The sequence below is a fragment of the Geospiza fortis genome, unplaced genomic scaffold (genome assembly GCF_000277835.1).
Source record: "Geospiza fortis unplaced genomic scaffold, GeoFor_1.0 scaffold162, whole genome shotgun sequence".
NCBI classification, from domain to species: Eukaryota; Metazoa; Chordata; class Aves; order Passeriformes; family Thraupidae; genus Geospiza; species Geospiza fortis.
Genome location: NW_005054316.1, coordinates 5,212,680 through 5,228,903, shown reverse-complemented (window position 1 = coordinate 5,228,903; position 16,224 = coordinate 5,212,680). Strand labels below are relative to the sequence as shown.

The window sequence follows — 16,224 nt, the reverse complement described above, 5'->3', positions numbered from 1 at the left end:
GGTTGTTTTGCCTCACCTTAAAATATTCATTGTAATGCAATGCAAGACAAAGTCAATTGAGCTGTGAAAGTTACAAACCAGGTTTTCATTACATAAACAATTTACTTAGGTATTGCATTTTAACATTTTCTTTAATGTTTCAAGTGCTAGTACCTCTTTTGGATTAGATACTGAGAATGGAGTCAAGCTCACACATTTTCTAATTGGAACAGTATGCGCCAAAAGGTTGCATTTGGTCTGTATTTCCCTAAATTTACTGTAGTCGTCTTTTATAAGTGTATTTCTGTCCATTCCTCTGATGAAAACCACATAACAACAAAATAATTCTGGGAACTATAAACAAAGCGAATAATGCTTTGTCAAAGAATTTAGGTAATTATGAAGTTGCAGTGTAATAGATCTTGTCCCTGGTCATGAATATGGTCATTAAAAAAGGTTTCACCTACAGTTATTGGCAAAGAAATTACTTCTGAGGGGCAGAATCAATCATCTTGCAGATAAATGTTAGATCACGAATGGAGTGCCAATGTACGAGGATGGGAGAGACTATTTGTTTCTATGTTGTGCTTGCATTCTTTTGTTCTAGACTTCTTAATTTTGATTTGAATTTTGATCTTACTCAAAATCCATCCATATAAATCAGGTTATAATCTTAGCCTTTACTAAATATGATCTACATTCCTTCTCCTCTGAATAATCAGTCTTGTTTTACCTGAATTTTGGTATGCTTGATTGTAACCTTCACATAATCCTGAAGATCCTGAATGGTTAAGTTTCCAACACTGCATGCTACCACGAAACTGGTCAAATTGGCAGGATTTTCTGCATCCTTCAAGAGATTAAGAAAAATATAACAAGTGCTTACATGGCACATAACATAAAAGCCAGAGTACACAGTTTCAATTTTGCAGCATGCCAGAATAAGTAAGTTGTCAGCATTTCTGTACTTTTGATCACACAATATAAGAATGTTATGTTTATAAAATCAAATTATGGGTTAGCCTCATGGAAGCTTTCCTATTTTTTTTGTAGCCATAAAGCATAGGCACAATCATAGAGAGAGGTTAGAAGGCAAACAAAATTATAACTCAAACAGTGTGGCAGATAACAACCCATGATATGATTAGCTCATTTCCCTAAAGAAGCATGAATGAGCTCACTTATCTTATTGTTGACACTGTCCTTTAGTAAATGCAAAGTTTTTAGAGAATAAACCATTTTCTCAATATAGTTGCTAAATCACCCTCAATCTTACAATGAATGATTATGAAGTAGTAAACCAATTCAGAGCAATGTTACATACTGAAGGGGATAGCATTTTCTGTAAGGTCTTATTCGATAGGAATTGAAATAGAATTCTGACATTATCACTGACCAGTAGGATTTTTAACCTATAACTGACAATTTTCCAGAAGAGGTGGTTTCCTTGGAAATGAATTATTTATTGAAATGGGAGTGCATTAGCAGTGCTATTTTCTTTTGATAGGCTTCTATTGGAACCTGCATATTTACATGCCTGGTTGGAAAGCTTGGTTACTGCCTGTGGCAGATCTTAGGTAAAATAAAGTCTTCTATTGCCACTCACTTTCCCTCCCAAAATCTGGTCTGCCAAACTCCTGAACCCTTGATTCCTTCCATTTAGGAGCTTTGTTAACATAAGACGTCAGGTTTCAGCTCAGCACTGGGCTTGTGAGATCCCACCACTCATGAGAGACACAATAGCTTCTGTTATTAGGTGGATATTACCCTGAGAAGAATATTTTATTTCCCAAGAACCATATCCAAGAATTTTCAGACACAGTATTTCAGATTATACTGGAGCTTTGGCAAAATTCTGGCAAAATTTCCTAAAACCTTAAAAATTGAAGAGGAAAGAAAATGCAAAACTCTAGGCAGTTCTTTACTATTCAGACAAGAAAAAGTCTCTTGGCTATCACCTAAATTTGAGCAGCCAACAAAGTCTATGAAAGTCCTTGGATATATTTGCACAGGTTTCAGTGGATTCTGTCTGTAGCAGATAAGAAAAACAAGACACAGTTGGTTTCTTTAGTGAAGGCGATTTAATGTATTCTTATGTGTGCTTTAAAGTAAAATACAGATTTCTTCTTATTTAGCCATAAGGCTGTGTTCAGCTGAAGTTCAACAGTTCAGGCACAGATGTTTACACTGAACACACCTGTGTTTGGTGAAGTGAATCCCACCCTGAACAGCTTTTATATAGCCCTCTAAGTAATGGAACATCTATAATGAATTACAAGCCAAAACTTACTGGAATTCTCTCAGTTGCACTACAATAACCCATCAACTCCAATACTGCAAAGTATGTTTCACTGTTATGTTGAATTCTTTTAAGGAAGACAACTAATAGCATTCAGATACTTGTAATTGCACATGGAAGAAATATGAAATGCAATACAAATAAATACTCTTATACTAATGGATAAAGTTATTTGGTTTGAGATGACATGTGGAGTTTATTTGTAGGCCTTATTTTAATCCCCTTTTTCTTTAACTACCTTTATTTTTAGACTTCCTGAAAATGTGAGGATTGCACATTTTTAATTCATTGTGTTAAACACATTACCCATGAAGACTTTGAAAAACACATAAAAAATGAAAGTCATTTTAGTTGCAAATTAAGGTGCAATTTTTATGGTTTTTGTTTTTCAATTGCTTATTAAGTACCGCTTAGAAATGCATTCTGGCACCATTAAGGGACACATTCTGACTTCATATGATTTTATGCCATTATGACCAGCCTCCATCTGTATTCTTCTGGGTTTTTTTTTATTAAAGTTATTCATCCTGTTTTTCTCAAAAGCAGGCTTAAAACGAATACAATTTAAAATAAAAATACTTTGGGGTGTATTTCAGAAGGCAACTGTGGGTCATGGGTATTTTCTTGCCTAGATTATCTGAAGAATCTGGATACACTGCCAATAAAAACGATAATATAGGGACAATACAATACTACGGAGTTCTGCGGATGCACAAGAGCCAAAGGTCACTTGAAATACTGATGGGAAAACAAACTCAAGTCTTCTGAGACACATTCTACAGTTCACCATGAAACAATGTTTCCTTCTTAATTAACTTTTTTTTTTCCCAAATAACTGTGGTTTTGGTTTTCTTTTTCCAAGCTGCAAACTCTTCCTAACATTTTTGGCACCTACCATGCAGGCACTATTTACAATTACCATTTGATAAGACACAAAAAGTAAAACATCAAATCTGCCTGAGCATGTTTAGGTTTCAGGTACAAGTATTGTTCTCCTTATTCCTATTAAAATACGGTATGCTTATGAGAACACAGGTATTAAAAGAACACTGTGTGTGTATTTATATATATATATATATATGTCCACAAAAAAAAATCCTCTGGCTGTTAACCATCAGCCTGGAGTTTCCAACTGAATATAGAACAGTCAGCTGGATATGACTGCTAACCAGCTCTTAAAAGGAAAGGAGAGTACTTGGCAGTGTTATATGCCAAATTCTCTCCTCATAGAAAAGAACCTGGCTCCACTGAAAATTAATTGATTTTAAGCAGCTGGGATACAGTTTTGCATAGATTACACTGAGAAAATGTTTATTTCACATGTGAGAGGAATTTGCAGTTAAACCACTGACTTCAACTCAACTTGGGCACTACAACTATTTTGCTGCTCTGAACATAAGACTGTCTTTAGTGCCTACATTTGCTGTCATCTTTTAATTCCCATAACTCATGAAATACTGTGAAAGGATTACACTACAGGAAACTTTTAGCAACTGGCTTTGATTCACCCTACCTGTAGTGACTTCAAGCACATTAATGCTTACCTGAAAAAGACCATTTTTATTGAAGAAAGTAAACTGAGCCCTGGATATAACTTCAAGCTCATCTTGACTTAAATTCTTCAGTAAACTTGGTGGCAGAACAACAGAAGCGATGGCACTGGTCTGATCCTTGTCAAAATCTATCTGTTACATAAAAACAACAGGAGAATATCTTCAAACAATAAAGAAACCATCTGTTGTCCACAGCTGGGTTCACACTCTTAAACAGAAATATCTAGATATGGGACTAGAACAAATCAACACTAAAATGACTTGTGTCTATGTTAGAGTTGATGCAATAAATAAACTTTTTAAAGGCTAGGGAGGCTTCCCACTTTTCCAGCATGAGATCAGCCATCTGCTACAAAAAGATATTAGATAAAACCAACAAAGAAACAACTCCTCCACTGCTATAATGATGATTTGGAAACAATGAAATAGTAATTATGACAGTCATAACCATTTTCAGTAGCATTCAAAATACTTTTCCTCATAGCAAACAATGTTGAGAACTAAAAAATATGCTCTGAATCTCTCTTTATTAAATTGTATTAGTTGCCTTGATCTGCACATCTGAAATAATTTTCTTATGAGCTTTTATAGTTTCTCTGGAAAGCAGATTTAAAAATTATTAATGTCAGTTTTCCATATTTATTCTGCTCTGTAACACAAAAAAGACACTTTCTGACATCATATAAATTGACAATGTATCAGAAATCTAAAAGCCCTCTGTGGCCCAGGAATATAACAAGTGAGTAGGAAATAAAAGAGGATGCAACTCTGCATTTTATTAGCAATTCTATGACTGATCCCTTTCCCACCATGGCCTACTCAAGGTGTGCCACCATATCCATTGAAGGAAGGGGAACAAGCCAGCTCACAGTATAGAAAAGTCAGCTCACTCTATAGTAAAAGCACTTCAGAATTTTACTGTGAGATATGGGAACTCCCACTACTGGCTTCCCCAGGGGCATCCTGGCCATGTACTTGTGCCTCTCATGGACAATTGTATCATTCTAAAAGCACCATTAGCTAATAGAAAGTTAAAAGTCATAGGCTATTGACAGATTATTCACCCTTGGAAATCAGTAAGAAGGACCTCACAGACATCTCCCAACAGGGATAAATGCAATTCAAAACCAGGTTTTCAGAGGTTGATTCTGCCACAGTAAACAGAAAGTGTGTACATGATAAAGATGTCCCGTTAGGCACTGTCTGCAAATAGAGTAGAAGAGGCTTCTCCAAAAAAGCATGGATATATTACAGGAACAATTTAATAATATGAATCACCAAAACCTAACTTAGTCAAAGTTTTGGCAAAAAACATAAAGACACAGGGGACTGAAATAAAATCTTTCCAAATTGCCATGGATAAATTTGCTTGGTATCTACTTTAAGAAAAAAATACAAGAAAAAAAATATCTGGAAACATTCTGACATACAGCTTGAAGAGTTCCATGTTCCCTGATGAGCCTAGGATAGATCATCACTACAGTGGTGAAAAATGTGGGCTTTCACAAGGGAATCTCCCTTCAGCAGGGACAGAAAGTATCTTTCTGACAGGCATGGAAAATATAAACGGTGCCCACAGCTGCTGCAACTTTTCTGGTAGGAAGGATGCTAAGAATTCTCAATCAGCTGTTGGAAATGTGAAAGTCTGAAAAGAAGCTCATGTTCCAATAGGAACAGTATAAATAATTTGACAAAATTTGGATTTTATGATTATTTAGACAGTGCTGTAATAAATGATTCCTGGACGAGAAAATTCCTGGATGTCCTCAAGCCACAGATGGTAATTCCTGTTCTATGTATGATCATCTAAAACCTGGCTTCAGAATTTTCCTTTCCTCTTTCCATAAATAAAGGATGAAATCTGCAGGAGAAACATTCCTTTGATAACAAAGAACTATTCAGCTTCACAAACAGCTATTGAGCTTCATTAATATGAGAGCTAAACAAAAGTAGATTTACAATCAACAAAAATTTCTGATAAAATTGATTCAAAGGAATTTTAACTAAAATATCTAGGAATATAGATATGTGAAAACTCAAGTACATTAAATCTATTTTTATCTATTTAAAAAAGCATTTGAGTTTTGATCCAAAGTTTACATATATGCACGAGTCCTAAAGCCTATTATATTACTACTACTTTTTCTAGGAAGTAGACATTTTTCTGTCTTCATTCTTGTTTTGATTTTTACAGTATATCATATCTTATAAAATGATCAGACATTTATTAGGATTGTTGTGTTGCCATTTTGCATCAGGAATTAATTTGTTTCCATACAATACTTATACTCTAGAGATTAGTCTTTAACTGTTTATACAATGCCATATTTTGTTGAATTCAGTTTTAGTTCCTCTGGCCCAAATGACAGCAGATTTTTTTTCTCTTTCTGTGTAATATTTTCTTGTGTTTCTCCAAGTAAGACTCACTGTACTTGAATGGTTAAACACCCAGGAAACTGAGATTACATTACCTCTGTCACAGACTTCCTATTTAACTGAAAAAAATTAAAATGCACTGCATTTTTAAAAGCATTTAGGTGTCTCAAGATGTAGTGAAATTTATAAGTTTTTGGCACCTCATCACTACTGATTTCCAAAGGACCTTTGGAAAATCCTGTTGGTACTCATGTGCTTCTCAAGCAGTATTTCAAATTTTAAGATGTCTATTTTTTTCTATTTGTGGGAAAAAAAAGCAAAAAAAAAATATTTTTGAGGTCATGATAAATATCTTAACTATAGTATCCTGTCTAGATCCTGTAGCACTGGAGACCTTCCTAAATTTTGTGTGATCTCTGTTTGTTTTATTTTTAATGTCTAGGCTGGTCAAGCTCCACATGAATGACTTGAACTGCCTCAGATATCCTAAATGGTATAAGGCAATCCACCTATATGTGGACAACTGGATTAGACTTAGGTTTCTTCTAGCAATAAATATTTAAACTGTACTGGAAAGCTGAAGAACTTTTGTATCTGCAGAAATCTATATGTAGATACCTATATATAGGTATCTTATTTTAAAGCTGAAAGACATCCAAAGAGTTGTTAGATATTGTACAGTGGTCAGTACCGCACATTGTTAAAGGTTATTTTCCTTTTTCACTAGTAAAAAAACCCCACAAAACTAAAAAAAGGTCAAGCGTGTTGTGGATTTATAAGTCAAATTACTTTTTATCTGCATGGAATGTGAGTTTATCTGTGTTTCCTGTCACTCAAGGAAATACTACATTAATCTGTTATCTGTTTGGATGATTGTAGGAAAAAGGAAATAGAAAGTAGGGGGAGAACTGGGAGTTGTAAGTGGATTTATAGGAACCACAGTAAACACACTTGGAACAAGAGGTACATTTCATGTTCAAATACAGCTGCTTGTTCTGTACCTGGAAATCAGATGCATTATTCTGTGGACTGACGCTGAAAGCACCACCTTTGAATGAAGTTGAATTTATAGAAGACACTCCAAGTGCAAGATTTCGTGTTGAAATACTCATGGATGGTCCAGCAAAATGGATCTTTAAAGCCAAGGCATCAATAGTTTTTAGAGCTCTAAAAACAGAAATAAAAATTACTCTGAAAACTGAATACAGAAAAAACCCCCACCTATGTTTGGCATGCCCCTCACATAACAAGATGATCCTCTTGTTACTATGTTTCTATTGCCCATCTGTGTATTCACAAGGAGACTGATGGACTGTAAATTTATGCATGTCTCTTGAAAACAAAAGCTGTTGAATGACAGAAACTTCGTGACTACATATCACTGGTCCTGAAATAATTTTCCAACAATACTTATATCTATGCTGTGTCATGTATCAAAAGACTTTTCCATCCAGATACTTTGTCAAGCACACTAAAAGAAGAAATATTTGTGTATCTGTTTTGGAAATTTGTTTTTGATGGAAATCAGAAAACTTTAATTTTCTTGTTTGTCTATACATGTAAGAATGAATCCTTACAGCCTTGCAGGTTGCTCTCAAAAACTTTTCTCAAATGCAAAAATACTTACTCTGAAGATGAGGCTGCCAATACACTGTCTGAACTGGCCAGAATATTGGAAAAAATTGTCACCACGGTAGAACCCAGAGATTCATCAATTTCTTCGTCATTCACAATTTTTTTGAGCTTCTGCACAACGTCATTTACTTTGTCTGAGGTCAGCTGCTGCCCCTCACCAGTGAGATTCAGAAGCTGATTGGCAATATCTGCTGCATTTTCTGTGAGCATACAGAATCAAGCAAAAAGCAAAAATAACGCATTACAGTAGTAGTAATTCTGAAGTAGTCCAGGAATTCAAATTTTTATCATCACTGTTGAAAGCTAGAGTATGTTCTGGTAGGGTATGCAATGAACACAGGATTTCATAATTTTGTCAAACTTCTAATTTTTTTTAAAGTATATAGGACCTGCTGAATATATACTATCCTCATTGGCTGTGTCTTTCTTTTCTTTGTTTTGATTTGAGTTTGTAAATCAGAACTATTATAGAAAGGGGGGATTGCATGAAAAAGAGAGGAATACAATGAATAGTATCTCTTTTTTTTCCCTCCTAATGCTATCCTTTTGTTTTCACTGGGAAAAAGTTTCACTCTTGAAGTGAAACAAATGCATCCGAAGTCTCTATTACTGAAAGAGCGTTCACTCTTTTAAGCTTTCTGAAGAAAGTCTGACCCCCTTGCAAATGCTTCCCTTCTTTCAGAGGATGCTACTCTTACTTGTCAGAGACCTGGCAAGCACAACACACAAGCAAATTTCATGACAAGAATCTTCCTGATAAGGGAAGTTTGATAGCATGTCCAATGGCAAAACATGTTAAAACTGTAATTTCAATGCCACCTGGACAGAAAACTAATATAAACACTAACCTTTAACAGCTTCAAAATATTTGAGATTTAATGGAATTTGCAAATAAGATTTTGAAAAATCAGCCTTCTTTAGTTTGCAGCTGGCTGTGGGCTGTTTTTTATAACACATTTTTCTGATATATTTACTGTGAAATGTTCATTTTACATGACGTGATGTTTTTCATATAATCAGACTGCAAGTACCCAATTGACTGAGTTAGGCAGCCAGGCTCCCTAGGACACCAAAAGAGGCTTCTCCAAGACAGCAATTCAGAACAAGAGCTTACTGTAGGTGTTCTGCATATTATACATAAGACTGTATAATTATCTTCACTAGCTTTGGCACTAAAAAAGGGACCATAACATTGTTGTCCTGTTATTTTATTACTCTTTCATGGCCAAAATGACATAAAAGGGTATTTTAGAAACAGAGAATAAATCTGCAAATATCTGATTGTAAGTCCAGTGAAGAGAGCAGGAGCCTTTCACCTGGCAGGCATTAAAAATATTTAAACATTTGTCCTAACTTGAATATCAAATAGAGGTAAGATGCCACCTTCCTTTACTCTTGATTAAATTGCCTGAAGAGTTTGATTTAATTCAGTAATTGCTTTCCAGAGCTCTAAATGGGTGAGCTGAATTTAACTTGGGTGCACTTCCCCAGAGTTTAATTATTTACTTTGCACTGATTTTTTAAGAAATATTTTTAAACAACTTAGCATAAAGAGAAAATATGTTCTTCCAAAGACCAACACTAATATACCCACCTGTGCAATTTCTAAGATCAGGTTGACCCCAGTATGATGTATAATTCTGCAGACCCAAATAGCTAAAGAGGGAAAATCAGAAAATTCACATGAAATATCATAACAAAATTACATAAATATTTCATAATTCTTATGTAGGTTTCACAGTGGTCCACTCTACTCAATTCCCAACATCCATAGCAACATGGCCCCTAGTGAAACACAATATATATACTTGACAGTGAAAGTGTATGATTGATTAAAAGATAGTGCTGAGAGAAATCCCAGTTTTTCAGTGGGAATTCTGGCTTTGTGCTTCAGGAAAGACCCAAATATTGACACAAACTATTATGCCCCTATGATGGCCTAGGCATATGCTCTTTCTATAATTTCTCCTTTATATAAATGGCTTTGATCTAGCCAAATGCAAGACATACTGCCTCTCATAAGAACATGCACAGGAGCCATGTGAAGGTATACATTTATTCCACCAATGAAAACTAGGGTAAGTAACTGTTGGATCCAGGTCCAAATTTAGGGGTAGATATAAAGACTCCTTTTTTGCGGTTGTTTTTTAAAGCCTTACCATAGCAAAATACAGAATCACAGAATGGGTCAGGTTGGAAGGGACCACAGTGGGCATCTGGTCCAACTGCCCAGCTCAAGCAGGGTCATCCCAGAGCATACAGCACAGGATTGTGTCCAGACTGTTCTTGAGTAACTCCAGGGAGGGAGACTCCACACCCTCTCTGGGTAATCTATTCTGGTCCTTGGTAACCCACACAGTAAATAAGATCTTCCTCACACTCAGGTAGAACTTCCTGTGCATCAGTTTCTGTCTGTTGCTCCTTGTCCTATTGCCTGGCACCACTGAACAGAGCCTGGACCCATCCTCTTGGCACCCTCCCTTCAGATACTCATAGACATTGATGAGGTCCCCTCAGTCATCTCTTCTCAAGGCTGAACAAGCCAAGTTCCCACAGCCTTTCCTCATAAGAGAGATGCTCCAATCTCTTAATCATATTTGCCACTCTATAAAAATGGGTCCAAAATTAAAAACACTTTTGCCTAAGTTTTCCTTAAAGACAATCATGCTGTCACAACATGGAAAAAGGAAGGATGGTAAATAGGAAAAATTTATCCCTTTGCTCAGCACATGATAAAATAACATTATTCCTCAGCTGATCACATTTGTTGTAACAGCACAGGTAATCACCTACTGTGGAATGCAGATGACTAGAAGAGACTTTTAGAAGAGCTTCCTCTTCTCTCCAAACAAATCCCACCAGTGCTCCTTATTGGCAAAAGCTAGTGGAGGCACAGGAAGGCACAACACAGGGCAGAACACAGGAATTTTTTTTTTTAATGAGGAGTGCTGTACACAATTATTTGTAGACCACAAATGAATAATAAAGATAAGCAATACTTGAACAGGAAAGGCCAGAAACCTTAATTTTTAATGATTCTGAGGCTCTGACATAAAAACAACTTGATTTCTGCACTACTCACTCTACAACAAAAGTTGGTCAGTCAGAATCAGTTCTTGTACAAGATTAGGAGGCTGAGGAAGTGAGTTATTTAAGTATAATGTGGGTTGCTTTCCTGTTTGGCATTGAAACTCAAAGCTGATTCATATCCATGTTACCATACTATTTGGAAAAAGTAAGAGATCTGGTCTTCTCAGAACACGTTCCAGATGCAATGTGGGTGGATAAGACAAATATATTGCATTTAATAGTAATCATCCTAAATACTGAAGCAATTAATTAATATTGCATCATCATAACCATGTTTACGGCACTCAAAGGAGATGAAAGCCATAATGTTTTGGTAATATATAACCAGAAGCAATAAAATTCCCATTTTACAAATGGGAAATGGATATACACAGTCAAAATCTTTTGTAGATATTTGCAAAAAACCCTTACACTAGGGAAAATTTCTTAAACCTGAAAAACTCAAGTTCAAATCTTTAAGCATAAGATTATCACCACCTTCAATTATGACTAACTACTGGCAAAATATTTGTTTCACAATTTCTTTTACTTCTTCCCTAATGAGATGAGGTGTTTTGGATTAAACCAAATACATGGCTCATCTTCATAGAATTTTATTCTAATTCTTACACAAGTTAGATAGTAGTGGTGGAGTGGTGGCAAATTTGAAGCTTTGGGTACGGTAACATAAAGGTCATGGCCAAGTGCAAGTTCCTGCATGTGGGTGAGGGCAATCTCAAGCACAAATAGAGACTTGGGAGGAGAAAGGATTAAAAGCAGCCCTGAAGAGAAGGACTTGGGGATGCTGGTGGAAGATGCAGCCCAGAAATGCTGGATGCATCCAGCTGCATCCATGTCTGGGGCCTACAAGATGAGAAAAATGTGGACTTGCTGGAGCAAGTCCCAAGGAGGCCCACAAAAAATGATCAGAGGGCTGGAGCACCTCTCCTGTAAAGACCCTGAGAGAGTTGGGGTTGCACATCCTGGAGAAGAGAAAGCTCTGGGGAGTTTCCAGCACCCAAAGGGACTACAAGAGATCTGAACAGGGACTTTTTACAAGAGCATGTAGTAATGGGACAATGGCAAATGGTTTAAAACTGAAAGAGATTAGGTTTCAGCTAGATATTAGAAAGATTTTTTTTTAGTTTGAGGGTAGTGAGGCACTGGCACAGGTTGTCCAGAGAGGTTGTGGATGCCCCATGCTTGGAAGGGTTCCAGGCGAGGGTGGATGGGGCTCTGAGCAACTTGTTCCAGTGGGAAGTGTCCCTGCCCAAGGCAGGGGGATGATCTTTAGGCTCCCTTCCAACCCAAACCCATTCTATGGTTCTGTGACTTGAATAAAACAGTTTCATTCTGTAAGAAGATTTTATTTTTATAGTCATGTTAAACATGTATTAATTGTGGGCCTTAATATGCTCTGCACAAGTGGTAGATGAGTTTTTTTTCTTATCAATGAAATAGAAAATATTACTGCACCTCCCTAATCTCTCATGGTATAGAAAAAATCTTCCTGAAATACAATACTAGCCAACGGCAGCTATTATATATAACTAAATAATAACTATATATAACCAGAAGGTTGCATCAGAAACAACTCATCTTCTCACATATTTGAACACCTACCAGGTTCTTGATGCAGTCTGAACTGAGCTCCCATGGCAAAATGTGAAGTTGGTCACAGTAGGCCTAGTATCTGGCCAAAAATAGTTTGGAGGGTTTTCTTCAGCTAAACATTTTTCTGTAAAAATGAGTATATCAGTGTTAATAATGAATTTCTTCCCCTAATCATCTTACATTTGTTGTCCTCAGCTCATCAACTGGCCTACAGCACAAAATTGTCTTAAAATTGCTTGGTTGTTTGCAATAGAGTGGCAATAGAGAGGTGCACAATAGGGAATCATCCATGCTGCTGCTGCTGCTGCTCAAAGGTAAGACTTGAATGCGTCTGCTGCATCCATGCACTCCAGCAGCCTCCATCTCCTCCTTTCCAAAGGAAGGGCAATCTTTGCTAGAAGCTGAATGGGAAGAGATTAGGGCTAAAAGAAGATTGATTAAGGGCAATTGTTGTCAGAAACACAAACACCATTGAGAAGTGGGGATGAGGGGCCTTGGAGGTCCAAAATGTCTCATTTTAGCTCTGGCTGTAAAGCATATTTTGTTATCCTCAAACCACCAGAGGAGCTGTCAGGAACCTCCAAGCCTCTTTCAACCAGACAACAAGACATTAACTAAAGCAATTTGGACAACTTTGTTTGCATTAAAAGTGTTATTTTGAGGATGGCTCTTTGAGATTAGTGGAACAACCAGGTTTAAAGAGACAATTTAAAATCTGAAACCATCATATTGTTTGGAAATGAGTGATTATTTTAACACAGAAGGTGCTTATTTATGAACAAGCAAAAAAAAAATTGTTGTGTAACAAAGCTGAACACTACTCACCCACTGGATCAACATCCACAGTATGAAGTTGATATCCCTCTTCCATGGTTCGATTATTACTTATGAGCTTCTGTCGGATGTCTTCCTCTTCTAAATTGATGTTGTTGGTAGAATTATAAACCAGAAGAGCCAAAGCACTAAAACTGCAAAGAAAATTATCCAAGTGTTTCAGTCAGGAGAGCAGAGGCCAAATGTGTAGAAATAAAAATATCTGACAAACCCTGGGTTTCTGAGTATGGAACAGTGTCACCAAAAGAGTGTTGCTCATTATCTGTAAATTAATATTTTTGTATATATAGGACCATGACAAGAAAATATGGCTGGAAATTTCATTTCCTAGTTACCTTTAAAAAGCATCTCATCAAAAGAGCTAAAAATGTTTTCAGAAGAGTTCAGAAGATGAAACCATAGAGTTGTAAATTCTAAATGGCCCCTAATTAATTTTAAACATCTGGTTGCTAATGGCTTAGAAACTTAAGAGCTGATTCATCCCACCTCACAAAACTTGTCAGGGTGGGACAAGTCATCCTCCAGAGGATCCACATCTACACTGACTACAGAGAAAGACTAAGAGATTAACAAAGAACAGATGACTAACATTTAAATCTCTTAAGTTTTTTTATGGAGTGAAAAACACCCTGACATACTTCTGAAGCTTTTAGTCATAATTAGGAAAGTCGAGTTCCTCAGATGACTAATCGAAGTTTGAGCACTAATAGCTGTTTCTGTATTGTAGCCCACTGCTACTTTCTTGGACATCAGAAGTAGTTCAAAGTGCCCAAGACTCTTTCCTGTGAACAAAATAAAACAGGCCCCACCCTTGTCCAAAAACATTGCTTTTCTGGAAGGGAAGTCATGAACAGCAAACCAGTTCTAGCAGGACACAGGAAATAAGCCCAGAGTGGAAGGCACAGAAATTTCCTCCTGGGACAAAAGGATCTCATTGGAGATGAGAATATACTGGTACCCAAGAGCATTGCTTGGCTCTGTCTAGTAGGAGGTAAGCCTCTAAAGCATGGAACATTGGATGTCCGTGGAAGCCAAAATGTGGAAAAAAGGAAAAAGCAAACATTCTTTGGGCTGTCTTCATCTTAGCTTTGCCCTTGGACACCCATCAGCCTGAATAAAGACAGACCTTTGGAGTGTGTGAGCTGTTCCTGGCAGCCTGGGGAGCGGTGGCACTGCCAGAACACATACAGTGAGCAGGGCACACACCCATCAGGGGTGCTTCCACCTGTGGCCCCCTGTGTAAGAAAGCAACAGTGAGCTAAAGGGGCTTGTGGACTACGGGAAGAAGAGTAGCAGAAAAAAATCTGTAGGGGTGCTGAAGAGGGCCAGTAGGGTTTCCAGGTACTCCATTCTAGACAGACCAGGACTTCAACTAAAAAAATCTTTCAGAAAGACATCCCCATGATGACAGCTCAGAACTGCACTTTCCAGATGTGTCTAATTTTCTTGACATATTCACTGTTTTACTGGTTACATGTTGTTGGAGAAGAAAGATAAAAATGTGACCACCTGCAGACTTGGCTTTCTCCTTTCTCAGTGGATGTATTTTAGCAGAGAAATTCCAGCTATCTCAGGCCAGGTCTCTCCTTCCCTGCTCCCAGAGATACTGAGTTCCTCCTAACATTCCTTTGGTCTCTGTGGGGTTATATGGCAAATAGCCTCAGTAGGGTGGATATGCATTAGCAGGCTTTTTCTGTATACCTCAGTTATGTTACAAGCACAAATTTATTACGGCATTTATTTTTAGCAGAAGTATGGAAATTGCCTACAGGATCGCCAATTCCTTCAGCCCTCCAGTACTTCTGCCCCAGAGTCTCCTGGCATTTAACCATCTTTCCTAAAAGATTCTGGCTTCAGTCATCTATTCCCTTTACTTCAGAAGAGGAAAACTTAATATACTGATGCCACTCCCTACCTCAGCAGTCTGGCTACAGAACAGACATTCTGAACAGTCACCACTACTGCTTAGGCGCCTGTTTCAGGATTCCCAACTAACCAAAATGATATTTAGTATCCATACCTGTGAGGAAGGACAGTGCCAACAAAATAGAAGGGATAATGATAGATGAGGTAGAACTGATTGCAGTTATATTGAAAAATTACAGGGAAAAGTATTGATTGTGAAGCACTGGCAAAAAGAATCCCTTAAACCAATCTGCTGTTTTCTGAGAAACTCTTAAAGCACAGGTCATGTATACTGTATAATAAGAGCCTACTCCATAATATGATGAAAACAATTTCCACAAACTTTTCAGAATGACTCATGCTACCTTCCCAGACTAAATAAATACCTTTTAACTTGACAGCTGACGCAATATGAAGTTCAGTGCTTCCTTCCACTTTTGTCACACTCAGATCCCAGAAAGAAAACATTATAATGATGAAGAGCAAATTCTCAATTTGGGAAACAGTAGGCCTGCACTCATATAAATGGCAATGCTGCTGTGCTCTGCTGGTGTCACTGGATTTGCTACACCCAACTTTAAATCTTTTATTGTGTGACATATAAAGGCAGATAGATTCTCACAGCAGCAATCAATTACAAATTCCACATCATCTATAGTAACCTGTACTGCCAACATTACTGCCATCAATATAATTTAAAAAAATGGACAGTGGTGTAGGTAAACACAACAGGGATTAGTATGTTTCTCTTTTCTTTGACTGAAATGGTGACAGCTGGAGCAAGCAGGAAAGCTTGGGAAGACCAGAGTCTATCCCACTTTGTCCTGGTCTGTTGAGCTAAGCTGGCTCAGAGAGAGCAATTTATGAAGCTGCATCCTCATCAGAGGCACAGGAGTGGAGCCTGTGCTGCCATGGCCCGGACCACAAAGCCAGCTTTCTTCTCCGGCAGTGTGACTCAGA

At 37.2% G+C, this 16,224-nt stretch overlaps 1 protein-coding gene across 4 annotated transcripts in view; it reads right to left on the bottom strand.

Annotated features, from left to right (window-relative positions):
• The window catches only part of ADGRG6 (adhesion G protein-coupled receptor G6), a 109,602-nt gene that overhangs the window by 22,322 nt on the left and 71,056 nt on the right, over positions 1–16,224 (bottom strand). For all 4 annotated transcript variants that reach the window (XM_005420097.2, XM_031056247.1, XM_031056248.1 and 1 more), the window contains 7 exons: positions 13,351–13,493; positions 12,535–12,649; positions 9,437–9,498; positions 7,835–8,042; positions 7,209–7,374; positions 3,823–3,963; positions 713–829 (listed from right to left, as the gene is read on the bottom strand). In XM_005420097.2, the coding sequence (XP_005420154.1) occupies positions 713–829; positions 3,823–3,963; positions 7,209–7,374; positions 7,835–8,042; positions 9,437–9,498; positions 12,535–12,649; positions 13,351–13,493 (952 nt within the window). The remainder of the gene's footprint in view (positions 1–712; positions 830–3,822; positions 3,964–7,208; positions 7,375–7,834; positions 8,043–9,436; positions 9,499–12,534; positions 12,650–13,350; positions 13,494–16,224) is intronic.